Source organism: Setaria viridis, chromosome 8 (genome assembly GCF_005286985.2).
Source record: "Setaria viridis chromosome 8, Setaria_viridis_v4.0, whole genome shotgun sequence".
NCBI classification, from domain to species: domain Eukaryota; kingdom Viridiplantae; phylum Streptophyta; class Magnoliopsida; order Poales; family Poaceae; genus Setaria; species Setaria viridis.
The window spans coordinates 28,525,075-28,552,939 of NC_048270.2; the positions used below are offsets into that span (position 1 = coordinate 28,525,075).

A 27,865-nucleotide genomic window follows, 5' to 3' on the forward strand; every position below is an offset into this window, starting at 1 on the left:
ATCGACTCCTATCCTCAATCTTCGGACCATGACCTCTTGAATGGACGGTTGCCGCAGTACTGGCCGTTGCACTCAGGACAATCGTCGGCCGACAGCAATCTGAGATTGTTCTCCCAACAGTGGATGAAGAACGAACACCTCTAGTGGTCTTCATGCCAGCGCATCATATCTTCCCAACATCTCGTGTCTTCCTGTTGCCTTTGGTACTTGTTGAGTAGATCTCGAGATGTGATAGGCTGACGGGGCCGCTCCAGGTTTCTGCTGTTGACGTCATCGGCCGATACCTGGTTCCTGGGGTCCACCGTCCCATTCTTTTCGGCCAATGTTGACGTCAGTACTTTGGTCTGGAGTGCATTCCTACCGCCAACGTCGACCATGTTGGTTGGAAAGAATGTTGGTCGATCTTCATTGGTTTGGCCGGTTTTGTCGAGACTTCGAATTTAAGTCTCCCTTGCTCAAAAGCTGATTGTATTTGCTGACGAAAGATTTTGCACTCATTGGTATCATGAGATGTGGCATTGTGCCACTTGCAGTAGTTCATCTTCTTAAGGTGTTCGGCCGATGGAATTGTGTGGTAAGGCGAGAGCTTGATCTGTCCTTCCTGTGGCAGCAAGTCAAAAATCTTATTGGCCTTAGACGTATCAAAGCCAAACGTCTCCGGCTCTTTCTTTCCAAATGGGCATGATATTGGCTTTTTGCCCTTGACCCATTCTGCCAAGCCGATTTCTGCCTCTTCCTCTGAATCAGATCCCCCCACGTACACCACCTTTTTCTAGAAATTTCTACATTGGTCAAAGGGCGCACCTCCTGACTTGATAGCCGGTGTACTATCTGGCTCAGACTCTCGAACTCTTGAGAAGCATATTTTTCTTTGATGTGCGGTAGGAGCCCTTGAAAAGCAGTATCGGCCAGCTGGCCATCAATCAAGACTAGACTGTAGCATTTGTTCCTGACCTCTCTGAACCTCTGTATATAGCTGGCCACCGACTCGTCGCTTCTTTCCTTGAGGCTAGTTAGATCTGACAGTTTCATCTCGTGGACCCCCGCAAAGAAGTACTTATGGAATTGTTTCTCCAAGTCGGCCCAAGTGATGATGGAGTTGGGCGGCAGCGTAGTAAACCATTGAAATTACGACCCGGACTGGGATGATGAGAACAAGCGTACCCTCAGAGCATCTTGTGCAGCAGCTTCTCCACACTGGATGATGAATCTGTTTACATGTTCCACTATAGATGTATCGTCCTGACCCGAGAATTTGGTGAAGTCGGGCACCTTGTACCGATGAGAGAATGATAACAGGTCGTAGGCGGGTGGGTACGGTGTCCTGTATGTGTAGGTTTGCACCTTTGGCTTTAGCCCGAATTGGTCTTGTATTATATCAGCTTTTCTTGCGGTCCAATCCACCTGCTGCTGCTGCTGATGTACAATCGGCTGAACCATCGGCATATGCTGTTGAACTTGCGGCATAGTAATTGGGTGGAAGATTGGTGCGTGCTATGGAGCTTGTGGGTGGACAGTCGGCTGAGGAGCCGACGGCTGCTGATGAGCAGAGTCAACGTGTCGTAGCGCATCTGTTGCCTCATCATACAATAATATTGGTGCTGCATCTCTGAGAGGATCTGGAACACCTGCCCCCCTACTGATTTCCGGAGAAGTCTGTTAATACTGCGGGGCTGTCGGGCGGGAAGCCGATGGAAATGACGTCTGCACCGAAGATCTTGGAACGTAAGCTCCTGAAGGAGCTCCGTAACTAGTGGATGGATCTAGACCGGCAGGTATTCCTGCTGTTCCCCACTGCACTGATGTCGTTAATGGCGGTTGCATAGGAGGTGTAGGCTGAAGCGGTACTCGTGATGGAGAAGGCAGTGCACCGCTATAACCCAGGTGCAATGTTGTGTTGTACCCCTCGTTCTGCACCTGCATCGGCTGAGGAACCGATTGGAACATGCTGGGTGCCGCCGAGAAGCCTCCGACTGATGCGCTGATACGAGGGGCGTAGGCTGGCCCCTGATAACCCTACGCCACACCATTGGCCATAGAGCTGATGACGGCGTTGTACACTTTGTGAGTCATCACCTTGGACTGATCAATCATAGCCTGATAAATAGAATGCTGGAGCATCTTGGACATTTTCCCCGAGTCTTCAGTGATGGTGATTTGGCGAGGAGTCGGGAGGGCGGTCTTTTTGACTGGTTCCCCGCTCCTGGTGCGACTGTAGGATTGCAGGCATGCCTTCTTGAACTCTTCGACAGCCTTTTCCATCTCATCCTTCTGGTCGTCCTTGAGATCTGCCTCGGTGACTTTGATGACATTGTCTTCCAAGATTTCAGCAGCCTTCTGTTTCGACATGTTGGATCTTCCTTTGGTCTCACCGGGCATGCCAAAAGTGTGTTGACGTAGAAAATTGGACAGTAGTCCCGACCCCTGCGTCGAGCACATGACCCGGGAGAATCTGCTTAGCTCCTATTCAGGTTATCACCCTGGTGCGGTTCCCGTAGCGTGCCAGTCAATCTGACCTGTTGATTGACAAGGAAGAAAAGATATCAAATTCCAGAGATTCGATCGGCTGAAGTTCCGATCTATTCCAAAAGATGTATCAGCGGATTGGCCGATTTGATATAAGGATGACCGGCTCTGAAACAACCGATAATCACGTAGCAAATGTAAAAGAAACTACTAGAGTAACTTAAACAATGTTAGGAAAACAACACTTGAAATAGATCTAATCGGTTGTATGGTAATAAAGAATGTATAAATATAGCCGACAGTTCGTGCCTCAAGCTGGATAACTGGTAATAAAAACTCAAATAACAGGCAAAACCTATAATTCTAGCAAATATCGATAACTAGTGAATAAATCTAAACGAAACAACAGCGATGCGCCCGAAGTTAAAGTTTAGATATTACTCGAAACGCGGAACTTACAAATTGGCCAGAGGTCACGTTGATGCAACCTTGCCAACTCGCACGAACTCATGAAAAGAAAAGGGTTTGGTGAAGTCGCCGATTTGAAAGTAAAGTTGCGCGAAAAAGTAGATTTGTATTGATGTTTTGTTGATATTCTTTTACAAGCCTTACGAGGCACCTATTTATACCCTGTTACAACTTGTTTCCTAACCGACTACGATTCTATCTCTTATTCAAAGTAACAAATATTTACATACGGATACCACTCGCATTGGAGTCGAACACCATTCAATCCTCTATAGGCCAATCCTGTCTTCATCTTGTTATTGCCTTGGCCCATTCAGGCTCATATCGGCCGAGCTATTTTGGCTCCCAATTGGCCAGTCCCCATGGACTTCATCAGCTAATCGGCTGAAAGCACTGTAGCTTTATCGGCCGATTTCTCTAGCCACAGCCTCTTGTTTAACCGCATCGATCACTTTTCTCTCCTGTTGACGCCGACCCTAACACGTGTCAAAAACCGGCATCAAAAGGAGGCTGCCCCTCAACATCACCAGGATCATCTCGCCAGATCTTATACCGCAGCACTCCGCACACACGACAAGCATCCAATTTCTCGTATTCATCACCACGATAGAGAATACAGTCATTAGGCTATGCGAGTATCTTCTGAACCTCCAATCCTAGAGGGCAAACAACCCGTTTAGCTTCATATGTTGTGGACGGCAATTCATTATTCTCGGGAAGAATGTTCTTTACAATTTTTAATATCCCCTGAAATGCTTTATCGGACACAACATTTTTTGCCTTCTATTGCAGCATTTCTAGTGTGGTACCCAGTTTTCTGTGCCCCTACTTGCAATCTGGGTACAATAATTTTTTGTGATCATCTATCATATGCAGCAACTTTTTTGATTCCTTCTTAGTTTTGCAATCTCTTTGTGCATCCTATAGCACCTGACCAAGATCATCATTAGGGCCGTCTTCTGCAAACTCTTCTTCATCAACCTCGTCCATTGTAGTATCTACAAAAGCTTGACTTGCACCTCAGTCTAGAATGTTGTTATCATCCTCCTCTTCTTCGCCGTCTTCCATTATAACTTCTCTTTCGCCGTGCTTGGTCCAAACCAAATAGTTAGGCATGAAACCGTATCTAAATAAGTGGTTGTGAATAGTCCTCCAGGAAGAGTAGTCCTTGTTGTTACTGCATTGGAAGCATGGACAACATATGAATATCTTCTCTAGCTTGTAGGCTTTGGCCACTTTGAGAAAATAATGCAAGCCATCAACAAACTCCTTGGTCCATCGTCCGCGTTATACATCCATTGCCGGTCCATCCGCATCGTATTACGTGAGAAATGAAGTCTTCATATTAGATAAAAAAACTTGATCAATATTAGGTAGGGGAAAAATAGAGTAAATGTATTTATAATATTTAGTCATTGCAATAAACATCAGATAAATAAATTATGTCATGAGAAATGGACATAGGTCTTCATATTAGATAAAGAACTTGATCAATATTGATAATTTATACCAATCAACCTTCATAAAGATAAAAAACAATTCACATGAAAATTACACCAATCAACATTCGTAACATTCGGTCGACAAAAAGAAAAATGCTAGAATTCTGGAACAAGATAATAAAGGTACATATATTACAGACGCTCCATAGTAGACACATAGTCAATTATCCTAAAATAATGGTACAAAATAGCAGAATGTTTATCCTCCAAGCCATCTTTGCACATGATTCAATCTTCTACGAAGTGTATGGAAAGCCACCTCCGCTCCTCCAGTACCAAAGAATAGTGTAAGCACATTCATGCCATGTGCAGACACTGTTCTCTGGTATTGGAGGAGCGGAGGAACTAGCTCTTTAGAATGTTCCTCCAGTACCAGAGAATGGAGAGCCACCTCCGCACCTCCAATACCAGAGAATAGTGTAAGCATATTCATAGGTTGCTTGCTTGCCATGAAGGAGGAAGAAGCTCTCGGTCTGGTGGAGTGGCTCGAGCTCGGGGAGGAAGAAGGGAATTTATAGGCAAGGAGTTTTTATCCCGGTTGGAATTACCAGTCGGGAAAAAATGGTGGGGAAGGGGGGGCTTTTGTCCCGGTTGGAAAAAAGGGTTGGAATTTCCAACCGGGACAAAAGCTTCCCCCGTCAGTAGCCCCCAATCGGGACTAAAGGTTGGGGGGGGGGGGGGGGCTTTAGTCTCGGTTGGTCTTTCCAACCGGGACTAAAGCTTCCCCGTCGGTGACCATTAGTGGCTTATTTTTGATCCGGGACTAAAGGCCCTTTAGTCCCGGGTCCAAAGTGAAGCGGGACAAAAAGGTTAGATGTGGCTTTTGGGTACGGTTTCTTCTAAAAAAAGCTGGACTGCCACTCGTTTTTATTTTCTTCTTTCTAATAAAGCTTATGACAAACCTTGTGTTACCCTTTCGGGAAAACAAAACAACTCAAGAAACATTTCAGAGCGTCTGACATGTTCATGTTGTATGTCTATTTTGCTTAGTGCACCCCTCTGACAGTTGTCAAGATCTCCCAATATAGATAGAGTAAAATTTCATTTCCCGGTGGATTTACCATAGAAACTGTCTTCTATTTCAGGACAGTGGTAGTACAAATCTGGTGGGTACAATTGACAAAAATTCCCAAGATTATCCAAAATTTGCCAAATCTACAAACTTAATTAATAATATTTTTTTTGAACAAACTCAACTTGGCAGGATTGACATTTTCACTGCCCAGCATGTAAACCCGGTTTCCATCGATGTTCATGTTTCCAATGGATGACAGATCAATGTAGCTAGCACAGGATTCACGTGCAACAGGAGGTTCCTTTCTTGATTTTCCTTCCTATCCTACATCCTGGAAAGCCAAAGAGAGCAATCATCGAGATACCTCCCCTGCTATCTACTCTATCCCCTTAGCACTCAACTTTATCCTACATGCTCACACCATTCCCAACGACGCCAAACAGGCTTGCCTATTAGGCCGTTACATATTCCTCGCTTCCTCAGTGCTCCGGACAGCTAGAACGAAACCCCAATCAGGAGTGCACCTCATCCACCTTCTCGCATAGTAGTTTATAGATTACATTACACTCAATCTTGCCGTACTATAGAATCTTGATCTTTTCACGTAAATTAAAGCCTGCAAATGCGGTAATAAATGACTATCATTCTTCTGAATTCTCGCTGGTCAGCTTTCAGATGTAAAAACATGCAGGGAGCTCGCAGTGACCATGATATGCCTCCTTCTGAAAAAAAAAATTCACCCTTGCTCTTCGCAGACGGTCTAAGTAGATTTACTTAAGGACTGTAATGATCGCGACATGTCACATAGTGGACAGTTCAGATTATCATTGTGCCGACTGCCGTGACCGTAATTCCAATTTGAGTCTTATGTTAGACATGAGTAGTTCAGAGCGACAGGGACTAGTCCTGTATGCACATGACAGTGACCTCTTTTCCGGACACCGAGCACGCGCGCCGTGGCATGCAACGCAAGTAACCGCATGCATATGCCTATATATCAAGAATAGAGTTCTAGACGATCTCAAAAAAAAAGACTAGAGTTCTAGACTATTAAGATTATTAGCTAACCATCGAGCAATCAACTCTCTCTCTCTACTCCGACATACAATCTGCTACCTTTCACCGGATCCATGGCTGCCGCCGCCGCGAGCAGTAGAGCGTGGGTGGTGGACGTGGAGAAGACGCTGGAAGAGGCCGACGCGTCGTTGGAGGTCTACCTGTGGCAGCGCCACAGCATCTACCGCGTGCCGGCGTGCATCAAGGACCTCAAGCCCAAGGCGTACCGGCCGCAGGTGGTGTCGCTGGGCCCCTTCCACCACGGCGACAAGGAGCTCCAGCCCATGGAGGAGCACAAGCAGCGCGCGCTGCGGCACCTGCTCCGGCGGGCCAGGCGGCCGCTGGAGGCGTTCGCCGCCGCCGTGGAGGAGGTCGCCGAGCAGCTGGAGAGCGCGTACATGGACCTAGGCGACCAGTGGCGCGGCGAGGAGGGGAGGAGGGAGAAGTTCCTGGAGATGATGATCGTCGACGGGTGCTTCCTGCTGGAGGTGATGAGGGCCGCCGGCCGCGACGGGAAGAACACCGGGGACTACGCGCCCAACGACCCGATCTTTAGTCATCATGGGGTGCTCTACATGGTGCCCTACATCCGCCGGGATATGCTCATGCTCGAGAACCAGCTGCCGTTGCTCCTGCTGCAGAAGCTCGTCGCCGTCGAGGGTGGCAATCCCCCGGTAAATGATTTACTACCTTACCCGTCTGTCATACGATGCCAAACCCACCGGTCACGAGTAAGTGTCGTTTTTTGGTTGCATGTAGTCGTTTTATCATCGGTATCTCGCTGAATATTTAATTAATTGAACTTTTGGAAAAGGTATGGCTAAATTTTCTCTTGAAAAATAGTTTCGAAGCAAAATGGCATTGCTGTATTTATCTCATTTTTAGCAGTGTTTTGTCTCGAGTTCTTCCGTTTTACATCACAAGTCATTCTCTCCTAAGATCAGCTTTGTTTGGATTGTAATTATGTCTCCACTACATTATACTTCCTCTGTTCCAAATTATAGGTCATTTTGGTTTTCCTAGCTTCACAAATATTATTATGCGTGTCTAGTATATGTCTAGATGCATAATAATTATATTTATAAATCTATAAAAGCTAAAACAACTTATAATTTGGAGCGTAGTAGGGAGTACGTAATATAGTTCACACACGAAGAGTAATTAATTTTAGTAGTGTAATCAAAGTTTCCAACGGCATTTTGATTCATTTCTAACGTGTCATATTAAACTTACAATGACATGAGAGCAAATATTGAATTATCCTATTATTCGCATAAATGAACTCAAACTAACCAATTAAAATACTTCAATCTGCATGGATTACGGGTGCCACCACGCAGAACGACGACGTGATCAACAGGATGGTGCTAAAGTTCATGTCCCCGTCGTCCCGGCAGCCACCGGCCGGCACCAGTCTTGGGCTCCACCCGCTCGACGTGTGCCGCCGGAGCATGCTCTATGGCCCGTACCAGGCCACACGGGACCCGAAGGACGTGGTGGCGGAGGCGGACATCATCCGGTCGGCGGTGGAGCTGTACGAGGCCGGGATCCGGTTCAAGAAGAGCCACTCGGCGAGCCTCCACGACATCCGCTTCCGGCACGGCGTGCTGAGAATGCCGGCAGTGACGGTGGACGACTCCACCGAGTACATGTTCCTCAACATGATGGCGTTCGAGCGGCTGCACGTCGGCGCCGGAAACGACGTCACGGCGTACGTCTTCTTCATGGACAACATCATCGACTCCGCCAAGGACGTGGCGCTGCTGAGCACCAGCGGCATCATCCAGAACGCCGTCGGCAGCGACAAGGCGGTGGCGCAGCTGTTCAACAGCATCTCCAAGGACGTCGTCCTCGAGCCGGAGAGCGCGCTGGACGCTGTTCACCGGCAGGTGAACGCCTACTGCGGGAAGCCATGGAACATGTGGCGTGCCAACTTGATCCACACCTACTTCCGGAGCCCTTGGGCGTTCATGTCCCTCGCCGCCGCCGTCTTCCTCCTCGTCATGACCATCATGCAGACCGTCTACACTGTGCTGCCATACTACCAGCAGGACCAAGCCAACAACAGCTCTCCAGCGGCACCGGCTCCAATGTGATCTTGCAGCGCAGCTTTTGCATTCATCTACATGCAAGCGTCCCGGCTCTATGTACATGGAATATCTGTTTGACTTTGTTTTGCACTTTTGTGCCTTGATTTTCTTGAGTTGCCTTGTGCTGCGTAATGTTTTCGATTCCATTTGCCTTGTTTGAGTTGTTGAACCGAGGATTCTGAATTTGGAAAAGAGTGGTGCTATTGATCAAAACTGAAATAAAGTTGTTTTTAACGCTCAACCCCAACAGGGAATAGCAAATTTACAGACGACTGGATGGAAGCCTCCGTTTGGTCGATCTTCGACACATTGTTCTTTCCGCTTTTGTATCCTGCTCGAGCACCCATTCCCTTTTTATCCACACCTCGCTTAGCGCATGCTAACCCGCCTCACGTGTGTATCTTCCTAATCCCTAGCTCTAGATCCCCACACGATTAATCAAACAAATAATAAAATTGGGAAAAAAATTTACCAAAAAAATATTGGAATAATACATTTTCCAAAAAAAAAATGTTTTTGAGAGCAAACTTTCAAGAACAAAAAATTGAAGTACATACCAAAGTTTTCAAAAAAAATGTTAGAAATATTCAATTCAAAAAATTGGAAACAAACTTTTGTGAAAAAGTAACTAAATTTTTTTCATAAAAAAAATTTAGAAGAAAAATGTTTGAACAGAAAAAAAAAAGTTATAGGCAAAAGCTTTGGAAGGAAAAATTATAGAAAAAATTTCAAAAAAGAAAAAATGAAAAACACAAAAACAAAAGGTCTCAGGTAAAAATGGAGAACAAAGAATTTGAAGCAAAACTTTAGAAGGAAAAAATGAGAATAAAAATTTGTAGAATAAAAAATAAGAAACATGAGGAAAGACATGTCGTCTGGCTAGCAGATCGGGTAGATCTCGCTCGTCGCTCCCTTCATGGGAGCTCACCGGGGCCACCGCTGCTCCCTCCCTAGGAGCTCGCTAGAGCCGACATCGCTCCGGTGCAGCCCGGATCCGCCTACGACAGCCTCGTTAACACCTGCTCCTGTGTGGGGTGCTCGCGGTGCTGCTCCAGTACCGCTCAAGGGAGTTCGCCGTGCCCCGCCGTTGCTGGACCCGCGGAAATGCAGCTCCAGGCATGCTGCGCTGGGGTCAGGCTCCGCCCCGCGCTAAGCTCCACCATGCGGAGCTCCACTGTCAGATTGAGAGAGAAGAGGAAAGCCTTGGAAAAAAGAGAAGGGGAATGGACCGTTTAACCGGAGAGAGAAGGTGGAAAAGAAAAGAAACTAGACAATTGAAATCTAGTGGGCCCCACCATGTGAGGTTTGAAACTGCAAAATTAGCTTTGCGATCCCTAACCTTTCATCCCTGTCAGAAAAGAAATGGTATTTATATGGTATTCATGCTCTCTTTTTACTAAAATTTTGATGGCTTGAAATTCATCCTTGGAACCTACAAACACCTATAAAAAAGTACATCCTCACCAACATATTAGTCGTAGTGAATTAGACTATGTTGTCACCCAATCACCAAAATGACAAACAATAGTCTTAGGCCATTTTCCTTACATACTTATTAAGGAAAATTAAGCTATAGAATTTTAGATGTTCTATTTAAACAAAATATATTGACAGTCATAATTTAATGTGTTGCACCCAACCCAACAAGAGACAATGCTTTTGTGGCTAAAGGGTGGTAAATACAACAAAAAAAATCTTATTTCAAAAATACATGTCAGCACGGATCAATTGGGGCCGGATTGTCTCACGCAAGCATTCCTATAATAGTTATGCATTATGTATCACCAGAAGCTTCGTTGCAGCCACCAATTCCTCTCATTTAGAAAGTTTGACATAGGACAACAGTAAAGTGAACTATAATTTGAAACTGAGGGAATATATATTAATAGTTAAAATGATAGAATTCTAACTACCAAAACTATATGCCATGTACTTCCAATCAGAGGTAATATCATGCATGCTGAACCGATTGGATTTGTTTTGTTGCATACTTAAAAATCGCTGCTGGCCAGTAAAACTGGCTAAAGAAATTTCAGCCCTTTCACCATTAACAAAAAAAATTCAAATAAATTTCAAATCTGTGAACTGAAACCATGCATCCTGAAATGCAAAATATGTGAAACTTTTGGAAATTTTGACAAAATTTACTTAACTTTTGCCAAAAAGGGCTGACTACATCCTGCTCGACCCGTTCGAATTTTCCGCGGGGACCAACCAGGTCCAGGTTTAGTTCCGGTACGCGGAACTTTTTCTGTGTGGACGGCAGACCACATATATATGTCTCACGTGAGTCACTTGTACTTGGAGCTTCGTTTCTTGATTCCTCCTTCTCAATGCATGATGGAAAACTACAGAGAGCGATGATCAAGATACCTCTCCTGCCCTCTAGTCAATCCTCTTACCACCCATCCACGACGGCCAGCAGGCCGCCTTTTACATATTCCTCGCTTCCTCACTGGTATCCCAGCCAGCTAACCATTCAGGTTGACATATTAAACTAAGTCACACTACTAGCATCTTGATCTGTTTATATATTGTAAAACCTGTACCTGAACATGGTAAACTAAGTCACGCTGATGACCTTGATGTCAGCTAGCTGTAAAATAAAGCGTGCAGCTCTCAGTGACCATGGCAAAGTTATAGTAGTATAATGTGATTAGCCTCTTTTTAATTTAACACCTATCACGACACATTAATTGCAATGTTTAGAACTCATTTAGTAGCCATATGCATTCACATGACAGTGGCCTCTTTCCCTGCACTTAGCACGCAAGAGGTGGCATGCAACGCAAGCTAGCTACCCGATACGCCTATGTGGCTATTTTGCAACGCCGATAGCTTGAACACATATACATGGCTATATAAATCTAGGTTTCTATTGCCAACGTTAGTGTCTAGCTTCCCTTCATGAAAGTCTAGATGAGTAGCTATAGCAGTCGAATCACAAGTTAGCTTAGGCATCTTCTATACGAATTGCTCGTCGGATCAATGGCGGCGGCCGGTGGCGGCAGGAGGGTATGGGTGGTGGACGTGGAGAAGAAGCTGGATGAGGCCGACGCGTCGGTGGAGGTGTCGCGGTGGCAGCGCCACTGCATCTACCGCGTGCCGGCGTGCATCAAGGACCTGAAGCCCAAGGCGTACCGCCCCCAGGTGGTGTCGCTGGGCCCCTTCCACCACGGCGACCCCGAGCTGGTCCCCATGGAGGAGCACAAGCGCCGGGCGCTGCGGCACCTGCTGCGCCGGGCCAAGCGGCCGCTGGAGAAGTTCGCCGCCGCCGTGGAGGAGGTCGCCGAGCAGCTGGCGAGCGCGTACCTTGACCTCGGCGCCGAGTGGAGGGAAGGTGACGGGAGGGAGAGGTTCCTGGAGATGATGATCGTGGACGGGTGCTTCCTGCTGGAGGTGATGAGGGCCGCCAGCCTCGACGTGGTCGGGAAGAGTAATACCGGGGACTACGCGCCCAACGACCCCATCTTCAGCCACCATGGGGTGCTCTACATGGTGCCCTACATCCGCCGCGACATGCTCATGCTCGAGAACCAGCTGCCGCTGCTCCTGCTGGAGAGGCTCGTCGCCGTCGAGACTGACAAGCTTACGGTAAATTATTTGATTCTCTGCTCATTGTTTTTAGAACGTCAAGTGCAACAAGCTAAGCATAGGATCAAGCAGGCGGATAACGTAAATTTCTTCTATTTTTAGCACTGTTCTCTTTATGCTTGGCTTTGTCAAGGCATCGATGCCAAAGAAAGCAAAAGCAAAGCAAGATGTATAGCACCTTGGATCTTGACTTCTCTTCTTTTCACATGGCATCACACTTGCTTTTAGAGAGACCACTTCATTCTTTTCTGCAACGTAGAAATGTATCATGTGAACCTTACAACAGTTTCACACAGCACAGATCAATTTCTGTCGGGATTGGGAAAATTTTACATGTTTCAGAAGAGTAGTAACTTATTGAGACACTTATGCATTAGTTCATTTGTTGCCACTAGTTCACTGGGTTCTGGGATTCAGTTTGAAATGGATGAATTTAGTGGAATCTCCCCATTTCACTGAGGACTGAAATGAAGTCGAATTGGTCAAAACAAATTAACCAAAGTTGAATTTTTCCACCATTGTTAAGATTTATACCAGCCCACGTACGTACTCCCCTAGGTATAAAGACGTTAATAAAACTTAATATGTCTCCCCTTTGTGAGAGTAGTTGATATGTCTCCCCTTTGTGAGAGTAGTTGATGTGGTAGTTTTTTTTATTACCCAGTCTGGATTTACTTCTACTTTTTAATATAATCAGCAGCCCGGTTCGTTTTTTTCTAACAATGAACAACATGTCTTCTTCCTTAGCTCCTCACCATATCTCCCTAGCTAGTTCTCCCCTGCCATCTTCTCTAGAGTGTTCAATTCCTAAATTTTCATCACAGTCTAGCAAAATTTCATTTAAAATGAATTATATTCATTGATCGGTCAAGTCCTAAATCCCAGTCCAAATTCTTCAAAATTTCAGAAAATCATTCATTTCGGTGGTATCCAAATTTTTTCGTATTTCGAATCCCAAAGCTTCTTCACGTGAAAAAGCTGTCAAGCACTGCTTTTTGGTCTTGCAACTGAACTAGAACCATTGAACCCTTTTGCATGTGCACGTAGAATGGCGATGTCATCAACAGGATGGTGCTGAGGTTCCTGTCCCCGTCGCCGCGGCTTCCGCCGCCCGGTGCCACTCCGGGTCTCCACGCGCTCGACGTGCACCGCCGGAACATGCTCTACGGCCATTACCAGGCGCCGCACTGGAGCTCGCGCGACGTGCCGGAGGCGGACATCATCCGGTCGGCGGTGGAGCTGTACGAGGCCGGGATCCGGTTCAAGAAGAGCCACTCGGCGAGCCTCCACGACATCCGCTTCCGGCACGGCGTGCTGAGCATGCCGGCAGTGACGGTGGACGACTCCACTGAGTACATGTTCCTCAACATGATGGCGTTCGAGCGGCTGCACGTCGGCGCCGGCAACGACGTCACGGCTTACGTCTTCTTCATGGACAACATCATCGACTCCGCCAAGGACGTGGCGCTGCTGAGCTCCAGGGGCATCATCCAGAACGCCGTCGGCAGCGACAAGGCAGTGGCGAAGCTGTTCAACAGCATCTCCAAGGACGTGGTGCTCGAGACGGACAGCGCGCTCGACGCTGTGCACCGGGAGGTGAACGCCTACTGCCGGAAGCCGTGGAACATGTGGCGCGCCAACCTCATCCACACCTACTTCCGGAGCCCATGGGCGTTCCTCTCCCTCGCCGCCGCCATCTTCCTCCTCGTCATGACCATCATGCAGACCGTCTACAGCGTGCTGCAATTCTACCAGAACAACGGCAGTGGCAGCTCGTCTACGGCGCCGGCTCCGATGTGACAATTGCCGTGCAGCTTTTGCATTCATTTGCTTGCGTGCTGCGCCATGCATATTGGTGATTTGGTTGAGTTGGTTTTGTTTTGATTTTCTTGAAGATATGATGTGTTGAATGTTGCTTATTTCATTTTGTTGATGATGTTTTTTTTGATCTTTTTGTGTGCCTTGTTGAGTTTGTTACAATTGAAGGTTTGGAATTATGGAAAAAGGACTTCAAACCCCCGATTCTAAACTGGTACAAAATAAATATGAAAAGAATAAAGCAACTCACAATATAGTGCATATAATTGACTATGTCATATTTGCTAGTTGAAATTTCCGCGTGCATTGGACCAATTCTAAACTTAGCATAGGGTCCCAAAATTCTAAGACGCTCCTGCTACAGGCGTGTGTTACAGCATGCGGGTAGCACTGACTGTTTCAGAAAGCTGGTGCTCTATGCTGTGTTATTGTTCTCTCTAAATCTTGAACGTCACTGAGAAGACATGCAGTCAGCCTCCGATTCCTATAAATTTCAACTGTCCAAACACAAATGCCACCAGTATTTAATAAGTTAAAACACTAGTATACTTCATGATTTGGAATATGATGAAAGGGAAGAAACAAACCAAACATGGTCATATGTCTTACAATGTTGTTCTGTGGTTCCCTCCAATAGAAGCCATGCACCAGGATTGGGGCGATGTTGCATGCCACTAGAGCAAATATGATGAGAGCATGCTTTCCCACCCACTCCATTGGGAAAAGCGGCTTCTTGTAACCATAAACATCCACCTGGAAGCATATACCATGTCGGTGACATCACGAATCCATGTAGCGCAAACCATTCGTCCTAGTTGGCGTAACTGCGTATCTTCTATTATGTTAAATTGTTAATGGAACAGGGGACGTACTTTTCGAAAACCCATTGGTTCATTCACACATGAACATAGTGGAAACAAAATGATGTTGAAACATTTTGGATATACTTGTCCTTCAACTGGCTTGGTTTAATTAGTTACTCAGGTATCAATATTTCAATAATTTATCAAATGAACGGCAGAGCTCATGTGCTTTTAGAAAAAAAAACAAGAAAAGTGTCACCAACCAGCAAATAGATTCCTGCAAAGAAGAGACCCGCGGTGCCCGTGGTGAGGCAGGTGTAGCTCAGACTATATAACGACTTGTTCAAGTGCAAGCCTGCATGTGAATAACCCAAATGAAGATGATAAGCATACTACACGGTGTTAAACTACTGAAACAAAATTTTAGTTGGTAGTGTTGACGTTGACTACTGAAGGCCCATTACAGAACCTGATTTAGTAAAGCGTCAGTAACATTCTTCATGTTCAGTAGTTTAGGGTGTCTTTTTCGGCAGCACATGCTAGGTGCTGGATATCATTGTACCCTAGGGTGAGATGTGCCCACCGTACAACACAATTATTATTATGACAGCAAAGTACTTAGCTAACTAATCATTTCATTACCAAACAAGTCAAGCAAGAAGCCAAGAATCAGCAAGCTTAGTGATGGAATCGACCACCGCACTATTCTCTCGCCATGCTCCTGCAGTAACAAAATTTCAAGAAAAAAACAGCAATTGTAAGTTATGTTAAACATACAGAACACTGACCACAATTACATACTTATCAAGGAATTGCACAAACTCCGATTGAAAGAGAAAAAAATGAAGAAGCAACATTTACTTCTGTATAGGTACCTTGAAGTGCACAATGACATGCCCAATTTGGAGCCCGATCAAGCAGGTCACAATTGCCATCAGGGAACTACAAATGGCAAAAACATACATAGTTTAGCAGTCAAGTAAGTCATTCAGAAATTAAGCTAGTGTAAGCCACTAATTACCTGAGGAGGCCTTCAGGTTCAAAGGGAGCTTCACACCATGTCGGACCGTCTGGTGGAAGTGGCCCATTTCGTGGGGAGTTGATGCTACATTGCTTCAAAAAAAAGTATAAATGATAGACTGTAAGTTCATCAATAGTAGCTGTAATATACTCATAGAATAAAAAACACTACTATTTGATGTGTGCATTTTAGAAAATCCAGGTTCAAACTTCAAGAGCCAAGTTTCAAATATGCATAATAAAGTTGTCTTCTAGCACACATTTCATCAACTGCATTTTTTTGCATACCGCTGTCTTGAGGTAAACGGGGTGTGTATAGAGATGTTGGATTCCAATAACACGTCGATCAATCATGCCCACAGCATTGCAGCCAGGCCCTATATCACCCCTCACCCCACATTTCACCTGGACGCAGCAAAATAAAAACTCATAAACAGAAAGTAATTAATATCCAGCAGGAATTTTCCATAAAAAAGAATGCCAAATAAATTTGACCACATGTATTAATGTAATTACCTTAAAATGCTTAAAAGTGGTGTCTGGATATATGACCTCATATTCCCAGTCTGGCACATACATGCCATACAAAACCGTCATGTAGGTGACCGTGAGAACCAAACCCACAAACCTTTGAAAAATAAGGGAAAGGAATACACGGTGATGCAATGTAAATACAGAACTAATTAGATTATCTAATTAACCCACCACTAGCTGCTACTTTTCTATTTGAAGTGTCTGTTAAAGTTGTAGCATGCTTACAGCTGATGACGGTATCTTCTGATCAACGCATAGCCACCAGCTCCAATGTCACTTGCACCACCTCGTAGCCATATTTCGCAAAGCGCCACCGCTAAGTACGCTATTGCAATTCTCTACAGCAAGTGGATAATTTTAATCATTTTATTGGATCACTACAGGAAAGCTAAAAATTGCCGAGTGTTTTTTCTTTGCCGAGTGTTTTTTTTCGAACACTCGGCAAACAAGCTCTTTGCCGAGTGCCAAGCTAAAAACACTCGGCAAATCGGGGCTTTGCCGAGTGTCATAAAAAAAACACTTGGCAAACCCCATCTTTGCCGAGTGTTATTTTGACACTCAGCAAAAAAATAATTTTTTTCCTCTTTTCACCTTGAAATTTTTTCTGCTCCCCACATACAACATGTGGTACTCCATGTTAAAATTTGGTATATTTTTAGATTTATTTGCTATATTTATTTAATTAATTGCATTTCAAGGAAATTTTTGGTATAAGTCAAATTTGAACTGCAAGTGATTCAAATTATGGAACAAAATGAGTAGAAAAATGATATTCATGTTATTTGGCCCAATTTGAGACCTGACCCATGAAATGAAAAGAAATTTCGAACATCTTGTTTAGGAAACACGACCATGAACGTGTGGAAGTACTATTTTTAAATTGTAAAAAAACAAGCAAAGTCTGAAAATCAAGAGATTTGTCATGATGTGATGATATAATACGTGGAGGCTGTGGAATAAATTGAGAAGGTTTTGTACATTTCATCATGTACGATGATTACAAATCGAAGTATCTCAGAAGAGGAATAGTAACTTTGAGAAGGATTCGATAAGATTTAGAGTCGAACTAACGGTCGAGTTTGGTTTGACTACAAAACTTTTTGTATAGTCAGTAGAGAACATATATTGTTTCGTGTGAAAATTTGGTATTATTTTGAAACTGTTGGATATTTTTTAAATTTCTTTAAAATTTTTTTGCCGAGTGTCCTAGGTTAGACACTCGGCAAAGAAACCCTTTACCGAGTGTCCACATAGGACACTCGGTGACCTTTTTTTCCCGTACTGGCCGGGGCCCGCCTCCTCTCACCGCCCCCCTCCCTCAAGACACCCCCAGCCCACAACCACCCCCCCCTCCGCGCCTCCCCTCACGCCGCCCCCGCCCCCCCACCCGCGCCTCCCCCTCACGCCGCCCCCCTCTCCTCCCCCTGCCTCCCCTCACGCCGCCCCCCTCTCCTCCCCCTGCCTCCCCTCACGCCGCCCCCCTCCTTCTCCCCTCACGCCGCCCCTTCCCTCCCACCGGACGCCGCCTCCCTCTCGCCGGACGCCGCCTCCCCTCTCCCCTTCTGCCCCGGCGGGGGCCAGATCCGGGCGCGGATGGGAGGGCAGCCCTCCCTCCCCCGGCGGACAGGCCAGATCTGGGCGGCGGGGGCTAGATCCGGGTGAGGATGGGAGGTGGCCCTCCCTCCCCCGGCGGCCACTCCCTCCCCTTCTCTCCGGCGCCTCTCCCCCGACGCCTCTCCCCTCCAGGCCAGATGCGGCGGCGGCACCTCCCCTCCAGGCCAGATCCGACGGTGGCTCCTCCCCTCCCGGCCGGATCCCCTCCCCTCGCAGCCGGATCCGGCGGCGGCCGGTCGCCCCCTCCCCTTCAACTCGGCGACAGGTGGCGTGGCGGCGGGTGGCCCCCTCCCCTTCTCCTCGGCGGGTGGCGGTGGGTGGCCGGGCGCCCCCTCCCCTTCTCCCCGGCGACGCGCGGCCCGCCCCTCCCCTTCTCCCCAACGGATGTGGTGGCGTGGTGGGCGGCGGCTGTGGTGAGGCGGCGTGGTTGCGGGTGGTAGTTGTGGCGGTGGTGGAGGCCGGTGGGCGGCGACTGTGGCGAGGCGGCGTGGTGGGCGACGGCTGTGGCGAGGCGGCGGTGGTGGAGGCCGGTGGTGGTGGCTGGCAGTGGTGCCGGTGGTGGTGGAGGCCGGTGGTGGTGGCCGGCAGTGGTGCCGGTGGTGGTGGAGGCCGGTGGTGGTGGCCGGCAGTGGTGCCGGTGGTGGTGGTGGCCGGCGTTTTTGGTTTTTTTTATTTTTTTTGAAAAATATGTTTGCTGAGTGTTTTTTGTCACTCGGCGAAAGCTTCGCCGAGTGCTCGACATAGAACACTCGGCAAAGTTAACTTTGCCGACTCATAGTTTGCCGTGTGCCGTTTGTTGAGTGTTACACTCGGCAAACGTTTCGCCGAGTGTTTTTGGGCCTTCGCCGAGTGCCTGGGGCACTCGGCGAACTTTCTGTTTCCGGTAGTGGATGCAGTGTCCTTGACAATATAATCATTTAGAAAAAAAAGGTGCATGCAAGGTCGATTCCAAGAATGTGGATAGAAAATAGATACAGCTGTGGAGATACCTGAAGTACGCCCATTAACCGTATCTCACGAATATCAACTCCATAAGTAAGATCGTGGATGCTGTGAAAGAAGCCACCTTCAAAGAAAAGATCAAGTAATTGTTATTTTCAGTATTTTCGCTGGATTGAAAATGTATACATGCTGAACAAATCAATCAATCAAAGGAAGAAATCCAACAACCACCAGTGTTTTACCTTGAAGAATTAGGCCTAGAAGGAAGAGCTTTGAAGCCCGGATCATAGCCTTCTTGGTTGCCAGCGCTCTGTTTGGCACTCTCTATACATAAATAAACTTTATTATCTATATTAGATTTTTTTTCAATATACTATAAACAATATACAAAGTCTATGGTAATTAATTCTTGGATGTTAAGTACTATAATTGTTGCATTGGATATTTTGTTGAACAACCTTGAACGCAAAGGCCAAGGAGACTCCAACGATGAAGAGGAAGAAGGGGAACACAAAATCTGCAAGCGTGACGCCGTCCCATGGTGAGTGGCTGATAGCAGGGACAAGGCCACCAACATCATCCACAATGATCATAAGCTGTCATATTTCCATGGTAATCATATATTGAGCAATCTTGGTTCGGCAATGAAATATATACAATAAGACATATAAAAGCTTCTAATTTGGATCACCAAAAATTGCAATATTTAAATTGCTATAATAAGTACATATAGGATGAACAAAACCCTTTCATAATGCCAAATATGTCAAATAACGCTTTAATTAGGACCGTGTAATTTTGAAATAGCATTTTTTCAACGAATGATTTTGAATAACGAATATGATTTTACATGCCTGTCCTTCATTGCCACGTAGTACTTGAAAAGGAGATGACGCTAAGAAGTCAAGTAAGGCGAAAAGTCCTCTCGCAGTCGTCTCTATCACTGGGGACCAGGGCCATACATACCCATGCGAATTAGGAATACTCCTTACATGAAATTTTCTGAGTACTCCTGGTCAGTCGGCAAGGAACACCAGCTACAGAGGCACTCAGCGACTCAACTCGTCTTGTTCTTTTGTATTACGTGTGTGGATGTCTTGGCTTCGCTTTTTTTTTTGTGTCACGTCACAAGTTGCTAGATGACTCAACACGCGTGCTACTTGATTTACTTACGGCACAAGCAGTGGCATGGGGTCGTCGCGTTAGGACTTGGAAGTCGTCGTGCAACGAAACGAAAGACAGAAACACCGGATGGCACACTGCTATTTTTTTCGTACACATATTGACGACAAGGACATGGCCCAAAAAATACACACCAGATATTGATTTCTAGCAGCTATTTCACGTAGGAGTATTAAGCAAGATGCCAAGCCGATACGTGTGCAAGCCTTTCTTCTTTTTGTGACGGAGAAGCCGCGGCACCCACCGCTGCAGGTTCCTTATCGCTAGCGGCTTCTCTCGCCACTACCGGCAGGCCTCCAAGCAAGCATGTTCCTCTCTGATATTCTCCACCATGGCGACCAATACTACCCATCCAGCATCTATCCATGGCGACTAGCTACAGCTATACCAGTGAACAGCTATATCATGCATGGAGATTGGAGAAACCTCCTCGCTTCAGCTCGCCCTCGAGCTTAACAAACCACATGCATGGCAGCCATCAAACTAAAGAACATGCGTGCATATATTTCTATGTGCGATTAGGGGAGGCTGAGCTCTTTTACTGACCACGACGGTGATGCCCCTGAAGACGTCGAGCGAGGCGAGGCGCTGTCCCCTGCTCGGCCTCGGCGTCGTCGCCGGAGCCGGAATGCTCGCGCTGCCGCCAGCCTCGATGTCGCCGTGGCCCTCGCTCTCATTCGGATCCGACGCAAAGCCGCCGTTAGCGGGGAAATCGACGCTCTTCGCCGTTGCCATCGATCAACACTACAAGCTCTCGCGCCGTCGATTGCAGGAGGTCTTCGTGGTGGGCGAGCAGCGACTCGACCCTATGCCACTATTTATACCGTGCCCGCCCGGCAGTGCTGCGATCGAGCTAGATCACCAGCGGCTCAGGGAATGCCCAGCGGTCGCGAAGCCTTTGCTGTCGCCATCTGCGAATCCGTCACGCACACGGTCATCACCAGCTCACCTGTCGATTTCCGGCGGTTCCACATTGAGCAACGCCCGGCAGTGCCCGCCCGGCAGTGCTGCGATCGAGCTCGATCACCAGCGGCTCAGGGAATGCCCAGCGGTCGCGAAGCCTTTGCTGTCGCCATCTGCGAATCCGTCACGCACACGGTCATCACCAGCTCACCTGTCGATTTCCGGCGGTTCCACATTGAGCAACGATCCAAGCGCAACGGGCAGCTCAGTCGACCGACGACCCTGCTGGGCCACACTTGCTAAATGCAGTGAAGGATATAAATAGCTTCGGAAAGTACGACAGGGATCAAAATATTTACCGCGAATTCACATGCCAGCACTACAGGAAACATTAAAGTTGCCGTGTGTAATTTGTTCCAGTACATGCAGAATTTTGCTTCGAGCATGGGTCAGTCTTTGCCTCCGCCACCGCCGATGCTGTTCCCTCCGCCTCAGCCACCCACAACTACTCCTGTGAGTCACTTGACACATTGCGCTTAAGATTCAATACTTTAATTTTGACAACTTTAGATGTTAGCTCAGAATGTCCTATCCTATGTGCAGAATCAATCAGCGATTTCGAATAATGAAGATCAAAATTTGTCGCAGTGGTCTCCTTGACCTCCACGGAACTAGACTTGGTTGTAAACTTGGTTGAAACTAAATTGTGACTTGAACTTGGATTTATGGATTGTTTCGTGTTTATGTTGAATTATGCCTGTGATGTTTATGAATAATGTTTCTAATGGTGGTTGTGAATTATGCATGTGATTGTTTATTACAAATGCCTGTGATGATGTGTATTGTGAATTGAGAGGGGTCCGTTATACGTGACAAAACGGGAAAAAAAAGGGGGGTACTGAGCACTTTGCCGAGTGTAACACTCGCCAAAGAGGAGCCTTTGCCGAGTGTTTTGGCTTTAACACTCGGCAAAGTGGTCTATTCCACCTCCAGGCGCCACCTGTTTGCCGAGTGTTTTTGCCTTAACACTCGGCAAACAGCACTTCTTTGCCGAGTGTCAGGGCCATGGCACTCGGCAAAGTGGCCGTGTTTGCCGTGTGTAGACACTCAGCAAACACCACTGCTTTGCCGTGTGCTGACACTCGGCAAAGTGGCCGTGTTTGCCGTGTGTTGGCACTCGGCAAAGCCGCGGTATTTGCCGAGTGCCTACCGTCTGGCACTCGGCAAAGCTGCCGTTAGCCTCGACGCCGTCAATGCCAATTTCGCCGAGTGTGTCTTTTCGCTGAGTGTTTTTTGGCCGTCGGCAAAATGTTTGCCGAGTGCTCGAGTTTTGACACTCGGCAAAGTCGTGTTTGCCGACACAATATTTGCCGTGTGCTATATGCCGAGTGTAATACTCGGCAAAACCTTTGCCGAGTGTTTTTGGGTCTTCGCCGAGTGCCTGTGGCACTCGACAAATTAAGTGTTTCCCGTAGTGCAGCACGATAGTTTGAGTTTGGCTACTCCAAAATCGATATCCGTGCTGTCTCTTAATTAACTCGCGTTTGTGCTCGTTACTAAGCCTGCCCAAATTTCACTCAAAATTGAAAAATTAAATACTTAGAACTGTTATTAAAATTTTTACACAGTTGATATTCACAAAATAGCTTCATTATAGCGCAACAGACTTCTCAATCTTGCGCAAGGAATAATGCCTCACTTTACCGAGAATTTGAGAAGCAGAGAACAAATTAAACGATGCAAGAACATAGCACTATAACCATATATGAAGTAACTAGAGTTCAATCATCTTAAATATAAGCAAAAAATAGGAACCACAAATGTATCTACACACTTGCCTAAGTTTAGCGCATGATTACTTGTTATTTGAGCTAGTAGCTTTGTATTCATCAAACTATAGCAATTCACAAAGTAACTGAATTCAGCTAACTCGAGAGCAGGAAAAAAAAGGGTTAGCTCACATACTCAACTACTTCATGATTGGAAAAATAAACAGATAAATAACAAGTGACAAGAGAAGCACAATTTCAAATGAATTGCACAGATTTATGGGCGTCAGATTCCATTCTAATACTTGTTCTAAATGGATGAAAAGAAACACAATGTATTCATTTGAAGATCACAATGCACATTCATTTAAAGACGAAATGCATTTTCTGCCACCCATTTAGAGCAAGTATCAAGTAGTAGTAAATATAGAAATGCATTTTGTAATCATTATTTTGCCAACAGTTGATCATCAAGAGGGTGGATCTATGGCTTTCTTTAGTATATTAGTTTAGACTAACAAAATTTCAGAAGATAAGACGGAAAAACCAATATATAGCACATTCATGGTTGGCATGTCTTTCTTAATTAGATAGGGGTAAGCATCTGACCAGTTACTGTTATTACCCCTGGAACTAATTAATGTTTTCCACGGTAGCACCCAGATTTAAACATGAAGTTCAACATTCACTTTTTAATAAAGAAAAGGTCTATTAGTAGCCTCAGATGAGTCAGTTAGGCCTTTAACATTTCTATAGAAAAAATTGAGTAGTTTTAATCCACTAACTATTTAAATTTGGCACAAAATGTCCTGTAATGAAGTTGTCCTTTAAGTTAACTTTTGCAGAGTGATAGCAGATATTAAACCCCCTCAAGATACAGAATTTTCACATATTATTTTCATGTTTATTTTTTATAAGTTCCAACATTTGATACAAACTAACCCTTCCTCACCCCATCGAACTACTACCTGCGCCATGAACTCGATGGTATGAGAGCCAACGATAAGAACAAAGAGGTCTGACTATGTTTGTTGCAATGCGATGGTAATGGATAGTTGATGGATGAGAATAGTGAGACGGGAAAAGGACAATTGCTTGAGCTGAGCTGCATATGAATCCAATCTGTACCATGGGTCGTTCGCTAGAGATTGGTAAAATTTCATTTATTTATGCGTTTGTTACTAAATAGACCATTATTGAAGGTACTTAAACCATTGCAAAGGACTACGTAAATCAAAACTACTCAATACTAAGAGCCTTTAATGGATCAAATATTGAAAATCAGAGACTATTGGGTACTAAATAGATGGAAACCAGAAGAAGAAAAGGATGGATTCCATGGACTACCGAAGAAAAATGCATACAAATACTATCAAATGCTGACAGCACTACTTAATCAAGTTATTGGAAAATACTGAAAAATATTAAGAGGTGAAAGGAATGGGAGGGTTTGCGTTTCACACACGCATTTATCTCAAATGCAAGAGCATGCATGTGGAAAATAGTTTGATTTGAATAAAGTTGAAAGCAATAGAAATTGGGGAGTCCTATCCCATCTCAAATGCAAAGAACGAAAGAAAAACATTCAGATCCGAGAACCAGAGAATAAAGAAAAATTAACATAAGCAGAAATAAATATGGGTCAACTTTGCTACGAGAGCCATTTTGGAAGCAATTAATGCACAGATCAAGTTATCACTTGAGCTTCAAGCTATTTTTATTGGACTAGGTGTGATATTTTTTTCTCCAGTTGCAACGTATGGTCATATTTGCTAGTCTAAGGTCCTGTTATTTAGTCCCTAAATTGCCAAACAGGATGACTAAAAGTTGCTAAACTTTAGTCCCTAAAATTGAGTCCTTTAGTCCCCAAGAGGTTACTTATAGGGACTAAAAGATACTCGAGACACCCTGTACCCCTAATTAATGCCCCGTGCCTCCCTCCCTCCCCCCCAGACCACCCCACCCGTCCCGACCCCGCCCGCCCGCCGTCAGCCCCCACCGCCCAAGGCCACCTGCTCGCCACCGACCCCCGCCCCGCTGCCCTCGGCCACTCGCCCGCGACCACTCCCGCCCGCCGTCGCCCCCGCTGCCCTCCAGCCCGGCCACCGCCTCCGGCCTCCCTCCCGCCCGCCCTATCACCTCCGCCCGCTGCCCCTCCGGCCTTCCGCCTCCGCCCCGCCCCACCTCCGCCCTGCCGTCGCCCCTCCGGCCTCCCGCCTCTGCCAGCCGTCCCGCCTCGCCGTTGCCCCTCCGGCCTCCCGCCTCTGCCAGCCGTCCCGCCTCGCCGTTGCCCCTCCGGCCTCCCGCCTCTGCCAGCCACCCCGCCCCGGCCTCCCGCCACCCTCCTCCGCTCCCGCCGCCCGTGCCGGCCCGCCCACCCACCACCGCTCCCGACCGCCACTCGCCGTCGCCGCCTCACCTCGCCCCGCCGCTGCTCCTCACTTCGCCGGTGAGGGGCAAGCGGAGAGGGGAGGGGAGGAGAGGCAGTGCTCGAGCTCCTGCTATGGATAGAGATAGATGAAGAAGGAGCTAGATAGGATAAGGAGAGAGGAAGGAGCTGAGAGAGAGGATAAGGGACCTTCTGCACATGCCTTACTTTAATTTCTTTGGGACGGTGGCGGGATGGCTTTAGTACCGGGTGGGAAGTCCACCCGGTACTAAAGGTATTAGTATCGGGTGGACTTCTCACCCAGTACTAAAGGACCTCCGGGGGATCCTAAATTTGGACCCGGTACTAATGCTAATATTAGTACTGGATCCAAATGTGACCGGTACTAAGGGAGTGGACGAGAGGTAAATTCCCTAGCAGTGGGAAGCTCGAGGCGAGCATCTGCTCGATCTTATCCCCTTCCTCTCTTGTTGCCTTCTCCCATGTACCCAGCATCTAGACCCTTCTAGAACCTTCAAGAACCCTGTAATCTGCTACTGCTTGTCCAATTGCTGAATCACGTAGTAGGTTCGTGACAGTTAGGTACATGTTCACCAGTGGACAAAATCCCACGCAGTTCGCAAAAAGCATTGATATTTGCGCAAACGTGGCATCGTTATGGTTATACGATGAATCTAGCTGTGACGTCTATAAAACATGCAGTTAGACCTTTGCAACTTTTGATCACTACTGGTATTTTATGTAGATTGTCAACATCCAAAGTCGGCTTCAAGAGAACACAACATCACTACTAGTATTTTATCCTAAAATAAAGATTTCGATCAGTGCCCATGCACTAGAGCACAAAGATCAAGGATAAGTTTTTTGCGTTATTGAAGTCAGTAGACCTCGAGCCATGGCCATTGGCTACAAAGGCATGATATCGATCTCCACATGATACCACTTGACACATATTTAACACGAAAACCCATAAACTTTAGGATGTGCAGAATGACACAGCCGTAGACACACCCAACAACGGCCCCAACTGAAAGTGCACACCGGTGGCCTTTGGTTAGCATGCCTTGGACGACGCTGTGCAGACACGTAAGGGCATCAACTACTAGAAAACTCGGTATTAGTACCGGTTCGTAGGGTGTATATCTCCCGAAAATGCATCCGGGATTAATCCATCGAGATAAAGTCACAAGTCACATGATTTTTCACGCGAAATATGCACGTGCGCGGTCCGTGGGATTCGAACCCATGACCTCAAGTCAAGTCACATGATTTTTCACGCGAAATATGCGCGTGCGCAATTCATGGGATTTGAACCCATGACCTCAAGCCTCACGCGTAGCTTCCTTGCCATCCCACCTACACACCACATCTATATATATAGGGGATGCTATCCTTTTGTATTAACTCATGGAGGACCCTTTAATTCGGGTTGGTAACACCAACCGGGATTAAAAATCTCATTTAATCCCGGTTGGTAAAACAACCGGGATAAAAAGGTTCAAGGGATTTAGTCCTTTCCCAGCCACACATGAGGGACCCTTTTTATCCCGGTTGGAAACACCAACCAGAATAAAAAGGATCCGAGGGCTTTATTCTTTTCTCAGCCACCTGTGGGGATCCTTTTATCCTTTTAAAGGATCCTCTTTTAGTCCTGGTTGATCTTACCAACCGGGACTAACGGGTCCCCCACGTGTGCCTGAATTTTTGAACCGGGACTAAAGGATCCCCACGGGTGGCTGATTTTTGAACCGGGACTAAAAGGTCCCCTTTAGTCCCAATTGCAAATACCAACCAGGAGTAAATTATAGCGCACCCCCTTTTCTCCTGGACCAAAATTAAACCGAGACTAAAGGGAGTGGTATCTAAAGTCAGTTCTCTAGTAGTGATCGCATCTCCGCGGATGGCACCACCCTGCTCCGCGCCATTCAGGGCATTGCGTGGACACATTATGAAACGGTTGGCGCGCATGTGCCCGAGCATAGGCCACATGTAGGGATGGTAAAAGGCCCTCTAATTTAGCCGAGCAAATTTAAGGATCGGGCTCAATAAGAATCAGGCTATAAGATTATATATAAGAATCAGGCTATAAGATTATATGATTTTGAACTAAGAATAGATAGAACTGAGTTGTCTTGTGAATAAGACATAAGGGTCATGATCCATTACCATCCCTAGCCACATGCTTATATGTTTCGAGTGTGGCTAACCGGGGGAGGCTGCAATTGATCGATCATCATATCATGCATGGAGGCTGGCCGGCTAGCGGCGGCGGCGCGTCGTCACTGGCGGAATTAGCTGATGCGAGAGATGACCAAATGAACGGAGGTGCTTTGATTTGTGGCCTTTGGGTGCAGGTTAAGGAGCTTCATCGGTCTGGTCGTCAGAAGAGGCGATTGGTCAAGCTGACCCGGTCGATTTTTCGCCTTTCGGCTTCCATTTGGCCTTTTGGGCCATGGAAGAGGTGCAGGTATGACGGGCACGTACTGTAGTCCACTCCTTCCGTCACATACTCCCATGAAGAGTGTGATGCTTAATTTTAATTATTGGTGACATAAAAAAGACTCCATATTTGTTGGCCACATGAAACTAATTTTAGCATGCAAATCAAATGTGACCACTTAATTAGGTAGATAGTTATAATCGTATTCCTAATATTGCCCCCTTTTATGGATTTTTTCAGATGCTAAAATTGCACTTTTC

General features: G+C 46.4%; 3 protein-coding genes across 4 annotated transcripts; 2 read left to right on the forward strand and 1 right to left on the reverse strand.

Moving 5' to 3' along the window:
• The first annotated feature begins 6,421 nt into the window (after positions 1–6,421).
• On the forward strand, positions 6,422–8,838 carry LOC117866181 (UPF0481 protein At3g47200). Its single transcript, XM_034750335.2, has 2 exons — positions 6,422–7,181; positions 7,848–8,838. The coding sequence occupies exons 1-2, from the start codon at positions 6,582–6,584 to the stop codon at positions 8,601–8,603; spliced, it is 1,356 nt and encodes a 451-aa protein (XP_034606226.1). The 5' UTR covers positions 6,422–6,581; the 3' UTR covers positions 8,604–8,838.
• A 2,529-nt stretch (positions 8,839–11,367) lies between these two features.
• LOC117866180 (UPF0481 protein At3g47200) lies at positions 11,368–14,232 on the forward strand. Its single transcript, XM_034750333.2, has 2 exons — positions 11,368–12,191; positions 13,239–14,232. Exons 1-2 carry the CDS (start codon positions 11,586–11,588, stop codon positions 13,989–13,991), a joined length of 1,359 nt encoding a protein of 452 aa, XP_034606224.1. The 5' UTR covers positions 11,368–11,585; the 3' UTR covers positions 13,992–14,232.
• A 14-nt stretch (positions 14,233–14,246) lies between these two features.
• Positions 14,247–20,901, reverse strand: LOC117866182 (uncharacterized). Of its 2 annotated transcripts, none has more exons than XR_004642786.2 (13): positions 20,651–20,901; positions 19,381–19,518; positions 19,165–19,246; positions 18,970–19,046; positions 16,592–16,704; positions 16,349–16,460; positions 16,121–16,237; positions 15,834–15,925; positions 15,688–15,754; positions 15,455–15,533; positions 15,076–15,167; positions 14,619–14,833; positions 14,247–14,506 (listed from the first exon to the last, which is right to left on the reverse strand). XR_004642786.2 is itself a non-coding variant. In XM_034750336.2 (13 exons), the coding sequence occupies exons 1-13, from the start codon at positions 20,837–20,839 to the stop codon at positions 14,480–14,482; spliced, it is 1,329 nt and encodes a 442-aa protein (XP_034606227.1). In that variant the 5' UTR covers positions 20,840–20,900; the 3' UTR covers positions 14,247–14,479. The 2 variants fall into 2 exon arrangements, 1 of the variants encoding a protein (XP_034606227.1); XM_034750336.2 differs by having other exon boundaries at positions 14,619–14,762; positions 20,651–20,900.
• Between the last annotated feature and the right edge of the window lie 6,964 nt (positions 20,902–27,865).